Source organism: Cydia strobilella, chromosome 26 (genome assembly GCF_947568885.1).
Source record: "Cydia strobilella chromosome 26, ilCydStro3.1, whole genome shotgun sequence".
NCBI lineage: Eukaryota > Metazoa > Arthropoda > Insecta > Lepidoptera > Tortricidae > Cydia > Cydia strobilella.
In genome coordinates, this window is record NC_086066.1 from 1,049,090 (window position 1) to 1,072,148 (window position 23,059).

General features: G+C 37.7%; 1 protein-coding gene across 1 annotated transcript in view; it reads right to left on the reverse strand.

The window, feature by feature from the left end:
• Positions 1 to 10,920: 10,920 nt before the first annotated feature.
• LOC134753019 (zinc finger protein 239-like) overlaps positions 10,921 to 23,059 on the reverse strand; it is a 52,453-nt gene continuing 40,314 nt past the window's right edge. The window contains exons 3-4 of the mRNA XM_063688780.1: positions 11,586 to 12,287; positions 10,921 to 10,946 (exon numbers count right to left, since the gene is read on the reverse strand). Of these exons, the coding sequence (XP_063544850.1) occupies positions 10,921 to 10,946; positions 11,586 to 12,287 (728 nt within the window). The remainder of the gene's footprint in view (positions 10,947 to 11,585; positions 12,288 to 23,059) is intronic.

The following is a 23,059-nucleotide window of genomic DNA, read 5'->3' on the forward strand; positions in this document are numbered from 1 at the left end:
GCCATCTGTAATGGAAGAAGATTGTGAGAAAAAGTACTTATAGTATTCATTGAGTCAGTGGGACTGGGCGGGACACGTTTGCCGTATGCGATGTAGGCTAAAACAACCAATGGGTCCCACGAAATAAAACATGGGGTCGCGGCAAACCCTGCTGTTAACACTGCAGTTTACTGTACTTGGAGCATGGAGGGAAAGCCAAAAATAGAGATTAATTTTTAACAAGCAGAAACGTCTGCGATCGATGCTATTAAGCTTAGAATAAATTTAAGTGGAAAAATTACTGCCTTGGGTGAGACTTGAACTCACGGCCTCTAGATTTCTGGAGTTCAAGTCTCACCCAAGGCAGTAATTTTTCCACTTTTAATAGCATCGATCGCAGACGTTTCTGCTTGTTAAAAATTAATTTAGAATGGGTAGCACATCGTAACTGGTGAATTTCCAATATGACTTGGAACTCCGGTGGCCGGTCCCCCAGACCCATATAGTGGGAAGATTTGCTGACTATGGATGAGGTCTTGGTGGCTCAGTTGGCAAAGCGCTGGAGTATCTATCCAGAGGCCGTGAGTTCAAGTCTCACCCAAGGCAGTAATTTTTCCACTTTTAAATTTATTCTAAGCTTAAAAATAGAGATTTTTAATCAACATGATAAAACAAAACAAAACAAAGATAAAACTTTAAGTAGTTAATGAAAATTTGATTTCACTTTGTAAGACAGGCTAATTTTAGAAGCATGATTTTTACGGTTCCGTACCCAAAGGGTAAAAACGGGACCCTATTACTAAGACTCCTCTGTCTGTCTGTCTGTCCGTTTGTCACCAGGCTGTATCTCATGAACCGTGATAGCTAGACAGTTGAAATTTTCACAGATGATGTATTTCTGTTGCTGCTATAGCAACAAATACTAAAGACAGAATAAAATAAATATTTAAGTGGGGCTCCCATATAAACGTGATTTTTTTGCCGTTTTTTGTGTACGGAACCGTTCGTACGCGAGTCCGATTCGCACTTGGCCGATTTTTTAAAGTGTTTTAAATATATCTGTTTCTTAATACTTTGAAGGTTTTTATAATTTATTAACTTCAGATTGTGGAGACTGATGTAAAAGTTAGTCAATAATAGCAGTGGTGGGACACTCCTTACGGGCAAACTGGGCTTTACTCGGCTCGGCATTGCTACGAGCAATCATTAGGGTTGGCACAACTTGATGTCCCGTGCACGACCACAAATAAGATAATGACTTGAATTTTGACAATCCTAAATAGTGCCATACATTAGAAAAAGACAGCATGATTCGACGGTTCGACCCTGAATCGCTGTCAAACTTCGGGATTGTAGGAAGTATCCTTTCTGTACGGTAGTTCTATTACTTATTCTGTGATAAGTCACATTTAATGTTCCACCAACTTCAAAAAGGAAGGATATCCTTTGGGTTACCCTAAATTTTTGTATTAAATTTTAATGTGCACAGGGCCGGATATAGGGGAGGGCAACCGGGGCAGTTGCCCCGGGCCCCTACAAAAGAGGGGTCCCTACAATAGAGAGTTCGGAAAATAATTTGGAGCCAGGGGGGCCTCCACTCCTTCGTTGCCCAGGGCCTCCAGACCTCTAAATATGCATATGCTGAGTGGCGTCCTTTTGTAGCCACTATAGCGGCGCCAAAATTTGTTGTTATTCATTAACACTTACCTTACTCCTTTTTCTATAACTACCATTGTACCTATAAGTGTTTAGTGAGTAAGTTCTTTTTTGTAACTGAGGTGGCGCTGTTTGTAGAAGGTCTTTACAATAAATGTCTTTTCTTTCTTTCTTTCTTTCTTAAATCCGGCCCTGTTCATGCAGGACACTTTTTAATTCCGATTCTTTGATATCATATGGAATACCTACAGTACCTAGTATTAAAGAGAATGATAGTGTTCCATTTGTTGATTTAATTTTGAAACTACTTGTGTAACTGGGTTCTTTGAGATGCATTTATTCATGTGTTTTTTTATGCATAATAGATGTAGGTAGATTAGGACTTCCGGTTCAAACGCCATCTTGCTTAATTCCTCGTGATTAATTCCTTAGTTTTTTGCTCATTAATATTGTTCAAAGTGATATCGATAGCTTTATTATACAGTAATCTAATGTGGTAGTGTGCAGTGAATGGAGAATTAATCTCAAAGCGTGTTTAACCACCATTTTGGAGTCAACGGCCGGTAGTCCACGTGCTTCTCGTAAAATCCAACTATCAGTTTTACAAGACAACTACAATAACTACCGAACAACGTCGTGCTCTCGCATTTGGTATTTCTACCTCTAACAGTGTCTGGCTAGAGCCCTAGAGGCCCATAATTTTATTGTTTACCATACACTGGCTGAAATATTAATTCGATCCTACGTGGATCCCACTTTGACGTTGGCGAAATCATCGACAGTATCAATGGAGCCGTAGGTTATAGGTTTTCGCGGGCTTGGTTTCCGCAACTCGACGTCATATATTGCGCCTATTTTGCGTGATCTCTGTATGGATGGAGCCCTACTACACAAAGATTGAAATGCATATATTAAGGGGATGCTTGGTGAAAATAAATGAGTCCTATTTGAGATAGTATATGGGTTGTTTCATTGTGCATTCCCTAAACGTTACCGAACGTTACAAAAGACCACCTCAGATATACAAACATACAGTATCGCATTTTGCGTGTGCATTATGTCAAAATTAATAAAATATTATAGATTGCACTATGATTGTAGTTAATATTTATAATTTTTGTAGTTATTAACTAAATATTAATAATTATGCCTTATTACACTTAGCCTTAAGAGACTTGACTGACAGACTGACCAACGCAAGTAGCTAAGGTTATTAGCGTTAGCACCTATCTTTACCTTTAGACATACTTTTTTTCAATCTAGTTTTTTAATTCACTAATTGGTCGTCCAAGATACAGGCTATGCCTAGTTTGGGGACCCCTGTTCATACTGTTATATATATAAGTACCGCTGTATGCGCGCAACCTGTACCTCATGTATACTCCATCTGCAAATTCCCATTTTTGTGTGTGCAAAATAAATATATTTTTCATTTTTTTCATTTTTCATTATTAAATTTACTTGAAACTTTGCACTTATTTAATTAATTTAATTTTAATTTAATTTTATTCATAGACCAACTGAGATCATTGTTGTTAGTACACATAAAGCTTAAATATATGGTTAGTATTATACACTATATAACGAATGTAAAACTTATATAATTTTTTTTTTTTTTTTTTCCACGCTTACAACTATTTTTACAGGTAAACCTAAGACAATAGTGTAACTATTAATAAAATATTATTATGTACTATAGCGTGTAGTTGCGCTCTCTCGGAACAGTTTCCACGGAAGACCAGCGTCGAGATCCTTAAGTGGTAACTTGACATTAAGCCGAGTAGAAACCTTTTCAGTGACGCTTATTAATAATAAATTAGTTCTGTTGTCTATGTAATACCTGAATTTAAGCGTTTTCTGAATAAATGTCTTCTATTCTATAAAAAAATATGCAGTAACAACTTGTCAAAAACGAATGCAGCCGTCCTCAATGCTCGCGCGCCTCCGCTGTTGTCGTGTCGATGTCTACTGAACTTCGAACATACTGTATTCTTTGAAATAAATACTCGAAATGAAATCCGGTACATTAAACACAATTATATTATTGTGGCAATCGATAAAGGTATTATTAACCGTTAATAACTTAATAACCTAAACAACAAATCAAGTGTCCACTAAGCATAAATTTTAGGTCTGTGATTTTGTAGCGATGGGCGAGTCGAGTTGTCTGATTCGAATGATTCGAATCACATTACAGGCGAGTCAACTCGAATCAAGTCTCCGTGCAATTCGAATCAACTCGACGTAGCGATTTCCACGCGCGAACAACGAACATTTGTTAACCGATCCGGTGAGTCGGCGATGCCGTTCGAATCGCCAACGCCAACTCGCCGAGCCGGGCTAGATGCGAATCGGATCGAACCAATTCACAAATGAAAACTTACCTACTTGCCTTACACTTACAACTGGCCAGCGTTAAGTGACTCCTCTGATCATATACATATTATGAAAAGAGGTGTCAAACAACACTGGCTATGCTCACAGACGAGAGAAATTTTTAGTGAATTAATAGCGTACTATCTGTCGCCGTCGCCCTGTCGCTCTCGCTCCTACTCATGAATCTAGTATAACTGGATCGGTCATGAGGAGTGGGGGAAAATTACCGAACGGGATAGTCTTATGTATCTTTCAGTAGGAGTAGCAGAGAAAGCGCTGTTATTGTTTGTCCTTGTCATAGTTTCACTTTTCCACCGCTGCCACAACAGAGGTTGTGGCAAACAAATAAGTACGTGACATGTCATGTTTGTTCGTTGCTTGTTTAATTATCGTTGTTTTGTATGAAATTGTGCTTTCTCTTATAAAATATAGTGATGGTTAGCGTTTTGAATGCTTGAACTTTGATAAAATACTGGTGAATTGTTCTGTAATCGGCTGTAATAGCCGCTCTGAGCAAAAATATGAGATCATAACCTTTCACACGTAAGTACGGTATTTTACACCTTCCTCTTAACGCAATATGTGAGAATAACATCGTAAAATTACGTTACACTCAAAGCAATGTAGAATCAAACGATTTCAATAAAAATATCACAATTATTTACGCAAATTAACAAAACATTATTTGTAAAATTATCCGCCCAAATTACGTACGTAGGTAGGAGTCTGAGGTCAGCCATTTTTAAACTTCTTCTTAATTTAGCTGCATAACAATCATGTTAGGGATACCAGATCAAAATATCATAATTTTATGGGTAATTTTGACCTCGAAGTTTTTTCGTACTTCTAATTCCAAAAAATAAATAAACAAATGTTGTGAAGATTAAATGTGGTGTACATTAATTGGTGTGATTGCGATTTGTGATTTCTTTAAATTAAAACCCATAATACATTTTATTTTACGTTTTATTTACTAAACATGTTTAGTTTTGTACCACCTGCGCGAATTATAGGAGGTATTTCATTGTTTATACGCCTAAAAAGAACGGCCCATTGACATTTTATTTAACAATTTTTTAATACCGTCAAACAAGCTAACTTTGCCTCCAGGGTAATCGCCCCAACGTGATATCAAATATTGGGGTAATTTTTACCAATATGGTATCCCCACGTTTATGACGTCATCTATGTCTATCCCTTACGGGCGCACGCGTATAGCTGGTCTATGTAATGCTAGGTCTATGCTCCTACTAATGGGAGTGATAGTGATGGCGATAGGATAGGTACACGAATTTTGAAAATACTTGACTATAGTCGGAGAGTCCGAGTAAGGCGATTCTCTCATCTCATCCGTTATGCATTATTATACGTTTTTAAGCAAATAAATGATTACATCGAAAAAAAAAAACATTTAAACATCACTGCAATGGTTTACATTGGTGAAAAGATTTTGTTTGTTTGGACACTTTCTTTACTATGGCATAAACAAAAAAATATTTTCTAGTAATAAGAAATGCATCAATAACAAGAAACATTTTAAAAACGAAATAAAATACGGCCCAAAATGGGGAATTTCCTTTTTATCGTTTCTATTTTGATTAGTTTCTTATTACGGAGAAAAATAATGAAAAATTCATCAAAATGAACAAAAATGACCTGTAAACTTTTCTCTGCGGATCACAATTGCACACATATTATATATACTTTTTGAGACACATATAAGGATCTTTATCTATATATTAACCACATGGAGCTACAATTTCTCAGTCCACACATTATCTAACATACTTACTACACATAACATACGTCTTAGATTGAATCAATTAAGAGGTGAAGGTACGTAAAAATTAGTTATCGTTTCTTAGACTATGTCCTTGACCTTGTTAGGTCTGGCGATGTCCCTTTTACTTAATCTGATATCTCTGTGTACCACTTGACTCGCCGTTACAACTCGAGTTTGCGGGCCTTATCCGTGCACGTTGGACCCGGTTGCCGTGTCGCTAAAGAGTCTAAAGACGCGAATCACGATCCTTCGATCCTACGGCCGCCAACCCAACATTTTCGTCGAGTCGAATCAACTCGAGTTTCAATTCGAATCAGCAGACGAATCAATTCGAATCATTCGAATTGGAAAAAAGTGGACTCGTCCCATCGCTATGATTTTGTCGGTGACTGACATTTAGTACATGGAGACTATATAAAGGAGCCAAATCTCTATGTATGAAAAGTGTCCATCAAAAAACAGTAATTAGGCGGCGCCACCATACACCGAAATACTACCAAAAACAACCTACGTAATTTGGTCGGGTTATTTGTTGCCTTATATGGTTCATGTTATACTCATGTCCCAGAGCCTAACTAGCGCCACCGGAGAGATTAGGAACTATTATTTAAAGCTGAAAGCGGTCACTTTTGCAACAATTCTGCCATAAGAGATTGCGATCCTTTCTATACCATCCATAAACAAGTCGTTCAGTTCAGAAATCATTGAGATTTTACCACAGAATAAATAATAGATTTTACCGCAGATGTACCGTAATTTATTTATATGCGGTGGAATGAGGTAGATATCACTTGCTCCGTCTAATCTAACGGATAAATGCGTCCCTTGCACTGGTCTACATTGGGCCATCGTGTAGAGGAGCCATAAAACCAACGTAAAACCGTAAATTAGGATTTTGGATTTTACTTAAAGATCCTTAGCGGTTAGACCGCTAAGCTTAATTGGGACTGGGCTGGACATGTCTGTCGCATGCACACGGAAAGGTGGGCCAAAATGGTTACTGAGTGGGACCCACGGACACAGGCAGACCGAAAAGGAGATGGCGGGACGACTTGGACGCATTCCTTCTACCCCAAATGGTGGGAAAATGCCGATGACAGGGTCGAGTGGAAAAAACGAGGGGAGGTCTTTGCCCAGCAGTAGGACACCAAAGTAGGCCAATAAAAAAAAAACAAAACATACCTGACGGGACGATTTTTCGCACAATCTAATTAAGGACTGGCCTTTAAGGACTGGCCTTTAAGGTCTGTCCAGACGGGAACAATTTTTTGCCAATCTGATTAAATTTTCCGATCAAATCAGGTGGTGCGGACGTAAACGCCAATTTGGCTACTTTCACCAATTTTAAATTCCAGAACTCCACACTCATGCCAGAATCACGGCGCGAAGTGTAGCGTCGATTTCGAAGATTATTCACGCCTTCGCGCCTAGATCCCCGTTTTTTGTCTGTTTATTAAGAGGGAGCTTAATAAACACACTCGATTCACACACATAGTCTGAACGTCACGCATGTATAATGGAGAGCTTTTCATTCGAGTACCGTGATAAGGCGACGAAGCTTGCTGAGTGGCCTTACTGGATACGAGATTGCAAAGCTTGTTTATATCACTATTGTATACAATATTTTTTCTACGAGTCAACATAAATAATACTTTAAACTTGTAGAATCATAAATGGAAACAAACCAAAAGTATACCTGTAATTTATGTTATTAATGGGGTTGGCAACTGTCAAAGCTTTGCAGAGATGGCGCCATCATAGCTTGCCCCTTTTTCTATGAGATTCGGCTTAAAGGGCCGGCATCCAGGGCATTAAAAAACAAAAATTTGACACAATTCTAGGGATTGACAGGGCAAGCTATGCTGGCGCCATCTGCTAATTATTTCGACCGGCCAACCTTGTTTGTTTCTCGCTTTAAGTGATTTATAATCTTAGATAAATATATTTGAACTGAACTGAAGTATACAGCTAAGACCGCTAAACAAAATATCAGATTATACTTACTTTACTCTTTGACATGAGATGTCGAATCCATAGGATTTGTTTTGCGCACGTTTTGCGAGTCCCTTTTGCCTTGTCACTAGTTTACTTCTAGGGAATTACCTATAAGGAAGCTGTTCATCTTAGCTGCTAACGACCTTTACTGTACCTAACATTAATTTTCAAATAAACAGATTAAATAAATAAAAAATTCAAGCGTTTTCAAATGGTTTATTTTTAAATACAAATTGCCATGATTTAGGGGATGGAGCCACCCGGTAAGCAAAAAATTGCCTGTGTCGGGAGGCACCGCTTCTCCCTAGGTTAAAAATAATGACAAGCAAACAATTTGTACAAAATATAAAAGTTAATCTCTAAAACTGAAATAATATAAGCACAATTTTAACGTACGTCCTGCAAAATCTACCCCTGATAAGGCCTCGTTAGAACGAGCGCTTTTTAACGCGCGTTAAAAAAGCGCTGAATCTGCCCGCACGCTAAATTGGACTTAAAGACCAAGGCTTAAAGTTGAAAATCCAACAACGCTTGATAAAAAGCGCTACCGCCATCGTGTGAATAAATACACATGTTTCCATTTGTGTCATTCAAACGTTATTTTAACGCGCGTTGAAAAAGCGCTCATGAGAATGAGGCCTTATGGAGGGGCCTTAAGAACATTAATCTCGTAAACAACTGTCTTAAGCTCGCTCCAGACTACGCGGCGTGAAGCCGTGAACGCGAGTGTGGAGTCAATTTCGCTTTTGACGAATCGCGCACGAGTGTGGAGGGACCTTTACGGTAACGTATAGAATTTGCGTAACTCAACTTTACATAGTTACATACATTTTTTTATCCCAAATTGAGATTTTGTTATCACTACACCTTATAAAACAAAGTTACCCGTCGCGTCTGTCTGTCTGTATGTTCGCGAAAAATTCAAAGACTACTGAACGGATTTTCATGCGGTTTTCACCTCAATAGATAGTCATTCTTGAGGAAGGTAGGTGTATAATTTGTCACGGATTTGTGTAACCTATGCGAAGCCGGGGCGGGTCGCTAGTTATATATATATCTACCTACAGTCTGTAGTTGCGTTCTGTTACAAGCATACATTGTTACATAGCTACACCCATTTCATATCAAACAATCTAATGTAATGACACTACATTATTCTAAGGTATGGATGGTATAGAAAGGATGCTAATCTCCTATGGCAGAATTGTTACAACATGTTATACACGTATAACATGAACCATATAAGGCAACAAATAACCCGACCAAATTCCGTAGGTTGTTTTTGGTAGTATTTCGGTGTATGGTGGCGCCGCCTAATTACTGTTTTTTGATGGACACTTTTCATACATAGAGATTTGGCTCCTTTACATAGTTTCCATGTTCTAAGGGACCCACTGACTAATATCAGTCCGCCGGACAATATCGGCCTGTCAGTTGTTCGGAACTGTCAAATTTTTGTTCTAACTGACAGGCCGATATAGTCCGGCGGACTGATAGTCAGTGGGACCTTTACGCGGTAAGGATTTTCGTCATTTTTCCTACATTACGTTGACGTATACGTTCAACGCTGCGTTTATCGCAAACACCAACCGCGCGCTTAACCTTTTGGACGCCAATGGCGGATATATCGGCAGCGTAGGTCCAACGCTAAAGACCGATTAATCCGTCACAGACCACAGTGCAACATAGACCTACGTGCATTCGCATAAAGTTCAATTTCAGTTTTGACACTTCGGTGACGTGGCGTCTGGATGACAGCTTTTGTGATTGACACGGCGTCGAAAAGGTTAAAATTGTCACTCCGGACCAGACCACAGTCAGCTCAAACATTTAAAATACGTTTAAAACTCGACTGTTTCTATAAAATATTGTTTTTTTATAAAAAAAGGGGGTGTATAATACGAAAATATTTCACTTAAATGTAATATCGAATATTTGTTTATTTATTTATTAGGATCACCAACAGAAGATACAATTTACATACTAAAAGGGCACATTTTTTATTGATCCCCCGCTTAAAGGCAATCACAGCATGCATTATTATTTTAATTTAAACATTAAGTTAACACTCAGAAAATGACTTAGTAAAGGCTTAGTATACATTAGAATAAGTATAAAAAATGTAGTATAGGTACTTACTAATTAACAAGACTCCTACTTAATATAGTTAATATTAACAATAACTATTCTGACAACCGGTCTGGCCTAGTGGGTAGTGACCCTGCCTGTGAAGCCGATGGTCCTGGGTTCGAATCCCGGTAAGGGCATTTATTTGTGTGATGAGCACAGATATTTGTTCCTGAGTCTTGGGTGTTTTCTATGTATTTATGTATATGTATATAATATATATCGTTGTCTAAGTACCCACAACACAAGCCTTCTTGAGCTTACTGTGGGACTTAGTCAATCTGTGTAAGAATGTCCTATATTTATTTATTTATTTACTATTCCACACAACATAACTAAGGTAAGTTAGCGGAATTAGCTGAGGTCGTCAACAGATAATTTGTTTTTAAATAAGACTTCACTGTCGTGAAACACATCCAATGAGGGGACATTATACATTTATAATTATTTCTGTGTATTTTGTAAGTGAATAGTTATTTGTGCAACAAGAGAGGAAAGTTGGTTTTTCTTGCGAGTGTTTATTTTGAGTCCCGAGAAAGCGATAGATTCTATAATTGAATCACGAGCGAGGCGAGTGATTCTAAGGTAGAATCTTGAGCGTAGCGAGGGACTCAAAAACACGAGATGTAAAATAACTTTGCTCTCGTGTTGCACACATAATTTTTCACCTCAGTAGTGAGACCATATTAAAGGTTAAAATGTATTTCGAATTACACAGAATAAACAGAAAAAAAAGTATTATATGTACGATACGATACGGGACGGGACGGGACCGGACCGGACCGGACCGGATCGGACCGGACCGGGCCGGACCGTACCGTACCGTACCGTACCGTACCATACCATAAAAAAAATGTAATAAAAGTATGAAGTTCATGGGCATTCACTAAATTAAAAAGCTACATTGTTTCACTCCCTGGAGTGAGGAAAGTCGCACTTTCCTCACTCCAGGGAGTGACGAAAGTAGGCTTGTTCGAGCTGCTGAGGTGAAAAATTAATTTCCATTAACAATGTTTGCCATATTTCTCGCCTGAAACACACCCTAGTTCAGACACATGTAAAATGTCACTATTTTGCAAGTCTTTGTTTTGTATGAATGTAAGCATGCCACGTGTTTTTTGAATAAATTATGTTTGTTATGTTTATGTTATGTTTATTTTATGTTATGTTTATGTTATGTTTATGTTATGTTTATGTTGTTTATGTTATGTTTATGTTATGTTTATGTTATGTTTATGTTATGTTTATGTTATGTTTATGTTATGTTTATGTTATGTATATGTTATTATTAGCATGCTTGTTGTATAGGCGAGCGGGCGAGGCAAATATAATAATTAATTCATGACCAGATCATTATTATTAGTGCCGCCTCAGTTAGCTATGCTACCTACATCCAGTGACTCGTCGACTGTCAAACGTAGCGCACGTGTTTTGTTCACATAACACCTCACTTCGTGTTTTTTGACATTATGTACCGAACTGCATTTATGGTTGCTACCATAACTAGCATGCGCGCTTACATGTTGTTGCAAAAGATTTTTACGCCAGCAAGCATAACCACAACGGTCACAATTGTAAGGCTTTGCTGCAGTGTGACGCCACATATGAACTTCCAAACCACTTTTGTAAGCACTAGCATAACTGCACTGGTCACACTGGAAAGGTTTACCAGTATGTCTGCTTACATGAACTCGCACATTTTCTTTGTATGCACTAGCAGAACTACACTGCTCAAATATGTGGGGCTTTTCACCAGTGTGTTTCCTTATATGAACTGTGATGCGACCTTTATTTTGGCAGGCATAACTACACTGGTCGCATTTGTAGCGCTTTTCACCAGTGTGTCTCCACATATGACCTTTCAAATTACTTTTTTGGTTGCTAGCGTAACTACACTGGTCGCATTGGTAAGGTTTCTCACTAGTATGTGACCTTACATGAACTTGCAGAACTTGTTTGTATGCACTAGCATAACTACACTGCTCACATTTGTGAGGCTTTTCACCAGTGTGTTTCCTCATATGAATTGTCATACGACTTTTTTTGTGGCAGGCATAACTACACTGGTCGCATTTGTAGGGCTTTTCACCAGTGTGTCTCCTCATATGAACTTTCAAATAACTTTTTTGGTTGCTGGCATAACTACACTGGTCGCATTTGTAGGGCTTTTCACCAGGGTGTTTCCTTATATGATTTCGCAAAGTCGTTTTGTATGCACTAGTATAACTACACTGGCCACATTTGTAAAAGTTGTTTTTAGAATGTGTCCTTACGTGACGTGTCAAAGAGGTCTTTCTAACTGTTGTATATTTACAGTGAGCACATTGGTAGGGTTCGGGCCTGCTTCCTGGCCTCTTCTGTGGAGTTCGTCCTGCAACAACATTTTTTCCTTATAGAGACCATATAAATAAATAAATATTACAGGGACATTCTTACACAAATTAACTAAGTCCCACGGTAAGCTCAAGAAGGCTTGTGTTGTGGGTACTAACACAACCGATATATATAATATACAAATACTTAGATACATACATGGAAAACATCCATGACTCAGGAACAAATATTTGTGCTCAGCTCATCAAGTCATAACACAAATAAATGCCCTTACCGGGGTTCGAACCCAGGACCATCGGCTTCATAGGCAGGGTCACTACCCATTAGGCCAGGCCGATCATCTATATATATATATAATTAAATAATAGTTATTTGTTTTACGAGGGGGCAAATTGTTTATTAACCGCTCGTGCTAATATTGATACCCGAGCAAGCGTACAAAGTGGAATCTTGAGCGTTGCAAGGGTTTCAATACTTTCAAGGCACGAAAGTTTTCACCATGTACAAATTGACAGTTGTTATTTGTTAAAATTGAATAAATAAAGTGTTTCCATGCAGCCGTTGGTAGGGGATGCGCAAGATAATGTGGGCACGAAACAACACGTTTGATTTTACTCACCATAAATGTTCATACCCTGGGCTTATGTATGAAAATCGATTCCTAACTTAAGTAAACAGTAAACTCCTATAAAGTTATTAACAAGTATAATGTAGAACTTAATGTTAATGTGTTAATGTAAAAGTAACAAAGATTATTTAGTGATTGTAGCTTTAGGTATATGTCGACTTTGATGTTATGTATTTTACAGACAAAACGGCTCGCAAGCAAACTTTGTTACACATTTTTGAAAATTTATTTAATGCTAAAAAGGCTGGCATCTTTAACAGACCTAAACTGCTTAAGATGCCAGCTGTTATGAAATATGTTAGAGGAGGCCTATGCGAAGAGGCAACCGAGCTTCGGGACATATTATAACAAACAAGAACATGTCTAGTACTCATTCTAAACAGGGAAATTTAGAATAAAAAGGCTTATTATTGTATTATTTAAGAGCTGTTATGATATAAATGTTTCTAGAGATAGAATTAAGAGAACTTTAAGTCTAGATCAGAGCGAATATATCAGAAACTACTTGTACGTTTTGGCATGGATAATTATAAGGCTGTAGCCACACCAATGGAGATAAACTTTAATTTTAATAATATGTAATTCTATGGATGTAATTAATCCGAAATAAAAGCTTTTTAATTTTTTTTTTCAAGTTTTAAATTCTGAAAATAATGACTGTTAAGTACAGAATGATGTTTTTAACTATAGACAACTATGAAATTAAACTATGAAAACGGATTATATCACGTATATTGAATTTATACTACATCTCGACGTTTCGAACCCTTTACAGCGTTCGTGGTCAACGGGTGACTGAGGAAAAACTACAAAGTGCAAACAACAGAAGACATTATTATATAGACAACTACTAGAAATATTGCTTGATCATAGAGAAATAAGTGAACATAATACTAGGAGATACGTTATATATGGTCGACCTTCACCCATACGTCTGACGGATGAAACTTATATTTTATGAAAGAAAATATGTTCCTGAACATAAATAAATAGGGTTGCCTAAAGAAATATGGTCAAGGCTATTTTTAATAAATTTTTGAAAATAATTTTTTTTCTTCAAATTTCACCGATTTGTCTGACGAACGAAATGAGTTCCAATGGAAAATATACAACTTCTACAACATGAATAAATTAGGTTGCCTATGTTTTTTCGGTCACTATTATGAGGTTGCCGTGTTTAAACATGTGAGTTAAAATCGATAATTGCACCCATCTGTCTGACGCTTGAATTATATATCAAAATAATGGTAATTTTATTGCGAATACAATGGTATAGGGTTGCCTGCAAAAATCCGGTCACAAATAAGGGTTGCCAGGCTTTTAAAGAAAATAAGAAGGAAAAACTTTTAGCGTTAACTCAAAAACGGCTTAACTGATCACAATTGTTTTAACTACTTTCGAATTTGTTTATTGATCTCTATTTTTGTAATTTTTGCATAATTTTCGGATGAATGGTTCAAAAGCTAGAAGGAAAAACCCTTTTTTTTCTTTCTAAATAATTATTTCCGAAATGATTGACTTTATCAAAACATGTTGTTCAAAGACCCCTATTTATTTTGAAAGACCTATCCAACGACACCCCACATCATAGGGTTGAAACGATAAAAAAAATGTCACACACATTTTGTTTCTTTCAAAGCGATTATTTCCGAAAATATTCACTTTATCAAAAAATGTTTTTCTTAAACCTCTATTTATTTTAAAAGACCTATCCAACGACATCCCTATGGGGTTGAAACGAAACAAAAAAATCCTTACATACATTTTGTTTCTTTCGAGGCGATTATTTTCGAAAATATTCACTTTGTCAACAATTGATTTTTGAAAACCCCTATTCATTTTAAAAAACCTATCCAACAATACCCGGCACTGTAGGTTTGAAATGAAAAAAAAAAATCCTTACATACATTTTCTTTCTTTCGAAGGGATTATTTCCGAAAATTATCACTTTATCTAAAATTTATTATTGAAGACCCCTATTCATTTTAAAAGACCTATCCAACAATATCCGGCACTATAGGGTTGAAACGAAAAATTTTTTTTTACATATATTTTGTTCCTTTAGAAGCGATTATTTTCGAAAATAGTAACTTTATCAAAAAATGTTTGTTCAAAACCCCTATTCATTTTAGAATACCTATCCAACGACATCCCACACCATAGGGATAAAGAAAATATTTTAGGAAATAATCGCTTCTAAAAGAACAAAATATATGTAAAAAAAAATTTTTTGTTTCAACTATAGTGCCTGATATTGTTGGATAGGTCTTTTAAAATGAATAGAGGTTTAAGAAAAACATTTTTTGATAAAGTGAATATTTCAATAATCAATTTTAGATAAAGTGAATATTTTCGGAAATAATCGCCTCGAAAGAAACAAAATAGGTAAAAAATAAGTAAGGATTTTTTGTTTCGTTTCAACCCTATGATGTGGGATGTCGTTGGATAGGTCATTTAAAATAAATAGGGGTTTTAGAAAAATATTTTTTGATAAAGTGAATATTGTCGGAAATAATCGCTTTAATACAAATACAAAATACAAAAATTCTTTATTTAATAAATTAGCAATATATAATGATTTAAAGGGATGGAGCCGCCCAGTAACCATAAGAATGCCTGTGTCGGGAGACACCGCTCTTCCCTAACTATGTTTTTACATAGAAACAATAACACGACTAATACAATCAATTCTAAATTTAACATGCTAACTATAAACTATAACTATGTAAATAAAGTAACCTAAACTAAACAAACATATAGATTAATCTAACATTTTAGAATTAACATTTATATTACATTAGGAATTAAAAGAAACACAATTTAAAAAGTTACATGAAATATGAAATAATATGAGCGTAAAGAGAGATCTTTTCTGTGTGTGTGTAAGAGCGTGTGTGGATGTGTGATGTGAGTGTAGGTGTGTATGTGCGTGTGTGTGCATGTGCGTGTGCATGTGTGTGTGTGTGTGTGCGATTGTTTAGTTTCAACGTAGTAAGTTCTCTGTCTCATCATATGATTTAGTTTTTAGCCAATGTGCTAGGAGCTTTTTACACTCATGGTAAGATTTGGAGTGTATGTCTAGTAATTTATTAATTTTATTGTAAAGGTGTGCGGATTTTATGTTAAACTGTGAGCTAGCAAATGAGGTTCTAGTTTTAGATGGATTAGCTATATTGACGATCAATCTTTTCTTTTTGTAGTTTGGGTTGAATGGTAGAGTCCTATGTTTTTTAAGGGAAGTCTGCAGAAAGAAGTCTGCTTTGAAAGAAACAAAATGTGTGTGACAATTTTTTTATCCTTTCATTTCAACCCTATGGTGTGGGGTGTCGTTGGATAGGTCTTTCAAAATAAATAGGGGTCTTTGAACAACATTTTTTGATAAAGTGAATCATTTCGGAAATAATTATTTAGAAAGAAAAAAAAAAGGGTTTTTCCTTCTAACTTTTGAACGATTAATACAAAAATTATGAAAATAATCACAAAAATAGTGATTAATAAAGACATTCGAAAATAGTTAAAATAATCGTGATCAGCTAAGCCGTTTTTGAGTTATCGCTAAAAGTCTTTCCTTCTTATTTTCTTTAAAAGCCTGGCAACCCTTATTTGTGACCGGATTTTTGCAGGCAACCCTACACCATTGTATTCGCAATATCCATGGTCATGAAATAAATTAAAAAAATTAGTATTCGCAATAAAATTACCATTATTTTGATATATAACTCAAGCGTCAGACAGATGGGTGCAATTATCGATTTTAACTCACCTGTTTAAACACGGCAACCTCATAATAGTGACCGGAAAAACATAGGCAACCTAATTTATTCATGTTGTAGAAGTTGTATATTTTCCATTGGAACTTATTTCGTTCGTCAGACAAATCGGTGAAATTTCGTCATGTCGGACATACAGGAGGAGGCACCTTGGTGTATGCTGTTTGCTGTTGACATTGTGCTTGTAGGTGAAAACGAACTAGAGGCGCAGAGCAGACTTGAGAAATGGCGGCAAAAATTGGAGAATGTTGGCCTAAAGATCAGCAGATCTAAAACAGAACACATGTTCGGCGATTTTGGCGGTCTCTCCAGTTTTGCTGCCATAGAACTCCATTGCGTTACATTGCCGGTCTGCTCCGACTTCAAGTACCTCGATTCGCTCGTACAGTGCGATGGCGATATTGACCGTGACGTGAAAAACCGGATTAGTACAGGATGGATGAAATGGCGACAGGTTACGGGAACCATTTGTGACGCCCGTATGCCCCTTCGGTTGAAGGGTAAAATTTATAAAACGATCATAAGACCTGTCGTCATGTATGGATCAGTGTTGGGCCCTAAAGGTGACGGACGAAAATAGATTGCATGTAGCGGAGATGAGAATGTCAAGGTGGATATGTGGCGTGACGAGAATGGATAGGATAAGGAATGAGTATATAAGACGCCTAGCATGGTACGGGCATGTGATGTGGAGGGATGAAAGTCATGTGACGAGAAAGGTATTAAGAATGAATGTGGAGGGAGGTACGAGGAGAGGAAAACCGGGGAAAAGGTGGATGGACTGTGTGAAAGATGATATGAAACTAACGCAAGTGAATGATGAGATGACGGGTGACAGAGAGGTATGGAAGAAAAAGACATGCTGCGCCGACCCCAAGTGAATGGGACAAGGGCAAGCGAATTATGAGACAAATCGGTGAAATTTGAAGAAAAAAAATTATTTTCAAAAATTTATTAAAAATAGCCTTGACCATATTTCATTAGGCAACCCTATTTATTTATGTTCAGGAACATATTTTCTTTCATAAAATATAAGTTTCATCCGTCAGACGTATGGGTGAAGGTCGACCATATATAACGTATCTTAGACTATAATGTTCCCACTCCACACAATGATAAAAACCTATTTATGAGAAGTTTTAACCGAGCTTTTCAAAAACTTATTTGTGATAAGATTTAAGCTCAATAAGTATTAAGCAAGTAAACTCATTATTAAGTAAAAAAACTGACGTATGGAGTGAGCACTCTATTGCCACTGGACAGATATATCCTAACCTAATGCATGAAGTCAACTTATCCAATTTAATAACTGTTTCGACAGGTCACACTGGTTAGCAGCAAAGCGGATTTTGCATTATCTGGCAGGTACAATTCATTACTCTATGTTTTCATAAGAATATCAATTGGTCTATGTGTGCTTAATAGTAACGCAGACTGGGCCAATGATATTACTGACAGAAAATCTTATACTGGCTATAGTGGCTATATCATTAAATTGCGTTTTTTTTATTTTTATTTATTGTCACTTAGCAACTATCCTTAGTTAACTGGTTAACCCTAATACAATAGTGCCTTACTACTTACTAGCTATGTAATTTATATTAACTTATATTAATTATAATAATAACATAAAACATTTAAACAGATTTTTACAAATTCGGACATATTACCCGAAAACAAGTCAGTTTGATCAGCCACTAAATTTAGTGTACGGACGGTGCGACTGAGAGGCGCCTTACGAAGAAGGTTGGTTCTGCCGATCGGCTCCACCAGCAAATTGTATCGTGTTGTGAGGGAAATTCTGCTAGTAAGTGTATATTGTCTATGCCCATTACCTTAAGATGCCTATCAAGAACTGACCTGTTGGTGCGTGGCGCACGCGCCGCTCCACTAGCACGGGGCCGAGCACGAGCTCATCTTTCACCACGTGGTCGGTGTACAGCTCCGCCGCCGCGCTCACTCCCAGCGACTCGTCTTTTACACACACGTCATCCAGCTTAGGCTCCGATTTTACAGACACACCCGCGAACGTGTGCTCATGTGTTTTACACACTTCCTCACAGGGCTCAGGCTTACATGCTACATCCTGTGACTCGTCAACTGTCAAACGTGGCTGACGTGTTTTGTTCAAATTACCTTTTTGGTTGCTGGCATAACTACACTGGTCACACTGGTAAGGTTTATTAGTATGTCTCCTTACATGAACTCGCAGAACTTCTTTGTATGCACTAGCATAACTACACTGCTCAGATTTGTGAGGCTTTTCACCAGTGTGTTTCCTCATATGAACTGTCATACGTTCTTTTTTGTAGCAGGCATAACTACACTGGTCGCATTTGTAGGGCTTTTCACCAGTGTGCCTCATCTTATGAACTGTCAAATTACTTTTTTGGTTGCTGGCATAACTACACTGGTCGCATTGGTAAGGTTTCTCACTAGTATGTGACCTTATATGAACTTGCAAATTCGCTTTGTATGCACTAGTAAAACTACACTGCTCACATTTGTGAGGCTTTTCACCAGTGTGTTTCCTCATATGAACTGTCATACGACTTTTTTTGTGGCAGGCATAACTACACTGGTCGCATTTGTAGGGCTTTTCACCAGTGTGTCTCCTCTTATGAACTGTCAAATTACTTTTTTGGTTGCTGGCATAACTACACTGGTCGCATTTGTAGGGTTTTTCACCAGTGTGTTTCCTTATATGATTTTGCAAAGTCGTTTTGTATGCACTAGTATAACTACACTGGCCACATTTGTAAAAGTTGTTTTTAGAATGTGTCCCTACGTGACGTGTCAAAGAGGTCTTTCTAACTGTTGTATATTTACAGTGAGCACATTGGTAGGGTTCGAGCCTGCTTCCTGGCCTCTTCCGTGGAGTTTGTCCTGCAACAACAATATTTGATTTATAGAGACCATACATCAAGTAGTTAACTGTAAGTCCCTAGCGGTTTTCAAACTACATTGCTACTATTGCAAGGATTATTTTCTCGACCTCCAAACGGAAGTAACGTAAACTTTTGGTTCAGTGACCTGCTCTAATTTCAGTTAAGTTAGCACTTTTTTATCCACTGTGCAGTGTTCGGTTTTGCTATCCTGATGTCCTATTTGTAATAGTGTATTGCCCTTAACTAGATACAAATACGGTGGGGGCAGAATAACAGCGTCCGTTGCTGGAAGTCTTTGGGGCCGCTATGCCCCGAAGCCCTTTGGCACAGACATTAGCTGAGCCCCTTTCCTTTTCAATTAGTTTGTAAGTATTATCGTGTACTTTTATATGTACCTATGTTCAAATTTTTTGAATAAACGTCTTTTATTATTACTTGTCTAACTCTCGGGTCTTTCGAGCCCGGTCATTTATAAGGCGTGCGTGGGGATATAGATCCAACATAGATAGATAGATAAGAACTTTATTGCAAAACATTATCGTGACAAAAAAAATAATGAATTTATAATAAAACTAAAACTTTTGTCTATAAGTACTATTCTAAACTAATTACTAACTAACTACTAGGATTTTTTTTGTCACGACTGTGTAGTCGCGAAAAGGCGCTGACTCAGTGCAGCATTGCTGCCGCAGCGCTGGTATTCTGCCGGGACCTAGCAGTGCGCGCGCATACTCACGGTATGATCAACGTAAAGGCCGTTTGGAGAAATTTGATTTTATGTAGAATGCCCGCTGGAACCCATTCATGGGTACATCAATAGATACCCGTGAACCGGTTTCAGCAGGCATTGGAAGTTGGAAGCTATTGTAGAGAATATGGACAGAGTACTGGTCTTTGTCTTCTTTAGCCTGTCTTTAGCCTTTTTAGTAAAGCATAGAGTAACTTATACATACTGTATCTTTAACAGGTTTTAGACAAGTTTTTAGAGATAATAAAATATGATATTGATGCATGAAGGCGGTTTGTTTACAGAGGACCTATACTGGAAAACGCGAATCCGAAATTTTGAGAATCTGCCTTTTTATCGCTCGAATATGCAAGTGACAGAGATGTTAGATAACGAAATTTCGATTTTCTTATTTCGCGATAGACCCTCAGATTGTGGTAGTGGCGCCCCCTACGCCGAGTTTCGCGAAATATTCCCTATTGAATAAATAAAGTGATTCCATGCAGCCGTTGTTAGGAGATGCGCAAGATAAGTTGGCCAACATTTGATTTTACAGTTTTTACACACCATACATTTTCATACCCTGGGCTTATGTATGAAAATCGATTTGTAACTTAAGTAAACTCACTCCAATAAAGTTTGTTTATTAACAAGTATAATGTAGAACTTTAAAATACATAGTCTTCGTAGTGAGCATAACCTTACTTGGTCCAAAACCCTGTGAACCCTGTGTATATGTAAATTGTAAAAAATAACAAAGAGGATTTTGTGATTGAAGCTTTAGGTGTATATGTCACTTTTATGTATTTTACAGACAAACAGCTCAATCAAGCGAATTTTGTTAAACATTTTTGTAAATTAATTTAATGTAAAAAATTTGCCATCTTCGGAGCGGCCGAGATGCTCAAAATATCTGAACACGCACTCTAGCGCCTTAACAATAGAGGTGTGTTTAGATATTTGTGAGCACCTCGGCCGCTCCGATATATCTGATGGCGACTGTACAAATGTTTCTAGAGAGTTAAGGGAACTTTAACTCTGGATCGGAGCGAATATATCTGCCTGTGAAGTCTGTTTCATGCTCTTCCAAAAAATATAAACATTGTTATACAAAAGTACACTTGTGAAATAAGAGCAATAAAGTAGGGTCAAGTGGTTTGCTCGATGCTCCGACAGATCCATTAACAAATACGGTGGTCCCGTGCGGGTGGGCAGCGCATAGACGGGGGCAACAAAAATTTGCCTAGGTAGATAGAGGAGTACTTCTTTTTGACAGTTCGGTAGACAACGGGTTAACAACCATTTCCATAGGTCACATTGGTTAGGAGCAAAGCATATTTTGCGTGGCAATTATTGGTCATTATTCTATGTTTTCATAAGAATACGATTTGGTCTATGTGTGTACATATTGACGTAGACTGGGCCAATGATATTACTGACAGGAAATCTTATACTGGCTACGTCATTAAATTGAGAAATTGTATCGTGTTGTGTGGGAAATTTTGCTAGTAAGTGTAAGCTTGTCTCTTCATTATCACAGCGTGGACAGGAGGCATGTATACTAATGCCCATTACCTTGAGATGTCTATAGAGAACTGACCTGTTGGTGCGTTGCGCACGCGCCGCTCCACTAGCACGGGGCCGAGCACGAGCTCATCTTTCACCACGTGGTCGGTGTACAGCTCCGCCGCCGCGCTCACACCGAGCGACTCGTCTTTTACACACACGTCATCCACCAAAGGCTCAGCTTTCACAGACAGTACGAACACTCCCGCGGACGTGGGCTCATCTGCTATACACACTTTCTCACAGGGCTTAGGCTTTACGCAAACATTATCTGTACCCTGTAACGCTGACGACTCCATCGTAGACATCCAATAGAGATAGTATCTATTTTCGAAATATACAAAATTTTATTAAAGTACACTATTTAGCTATCAATATTCAATGTCAGTTTGACATTTCGGACCAGGCTTAAAGCTATGGATGGTATAGAAAGGATGCCTATCTCTTATGGCAGAATTGTTGCAAAAGTGACCGCTTTCAGCTTTAAATAATAGTTCCTAATCTCTCCGGTGGCGCTAGTTAGGCTCTGGGACATGAGTATAACATGAACCATATAAGGCAACAATTAACCTGACCAAATTACGTAGGTTGTTTTTGGTAGTATTTCGGTGTATGGTGGCGCCGCCTAATTACTGTTTTTTGATGGACACTTTTCATATATAGATATTTGGCTCCTTTATACATATAGTCTCCATGCTTAAAGCTCTTGCCATCTACGGTGCCATGCGGACGTGAAGCATAGATGGTAGGATCCTATAGATGTGCTGTACGCGCAAAGTACGCGTGCGCCCGTAAGGGACAGAACATACGCAATGCAACGTTTGATTTGTTGCCCACCATAAACCATACAATATTTAGGGTGTGGAATAAAAAAAAAACTGTGACAAGGACAAACAACAATAGCGATTTCTCTGCTACTCCTACAGAAAGATACATAATACTATCCCGTTCGGTCATTTCCCCCAACACTCAAGCGTAATCCAGTTACTATTTAAGGGTATAACACACCATCGCAACGCACCAAGGTAACCCACCCATAAGTAAGAGCGAGAAAGCGATATCTCTTTCTCGCTCTTACTTATGTGTGCGTCGCACTATGACCTTGGTGCGGTGCGATGGTGTGTTACGCCCTTTAGAGTTGGGTGTAGAGGCATCATGAATCTAGTATAACTGGATCGGTCATGAGGAGTGGGGGAAAATGACCGAACGGGATAGTCTTATGTATCTTTC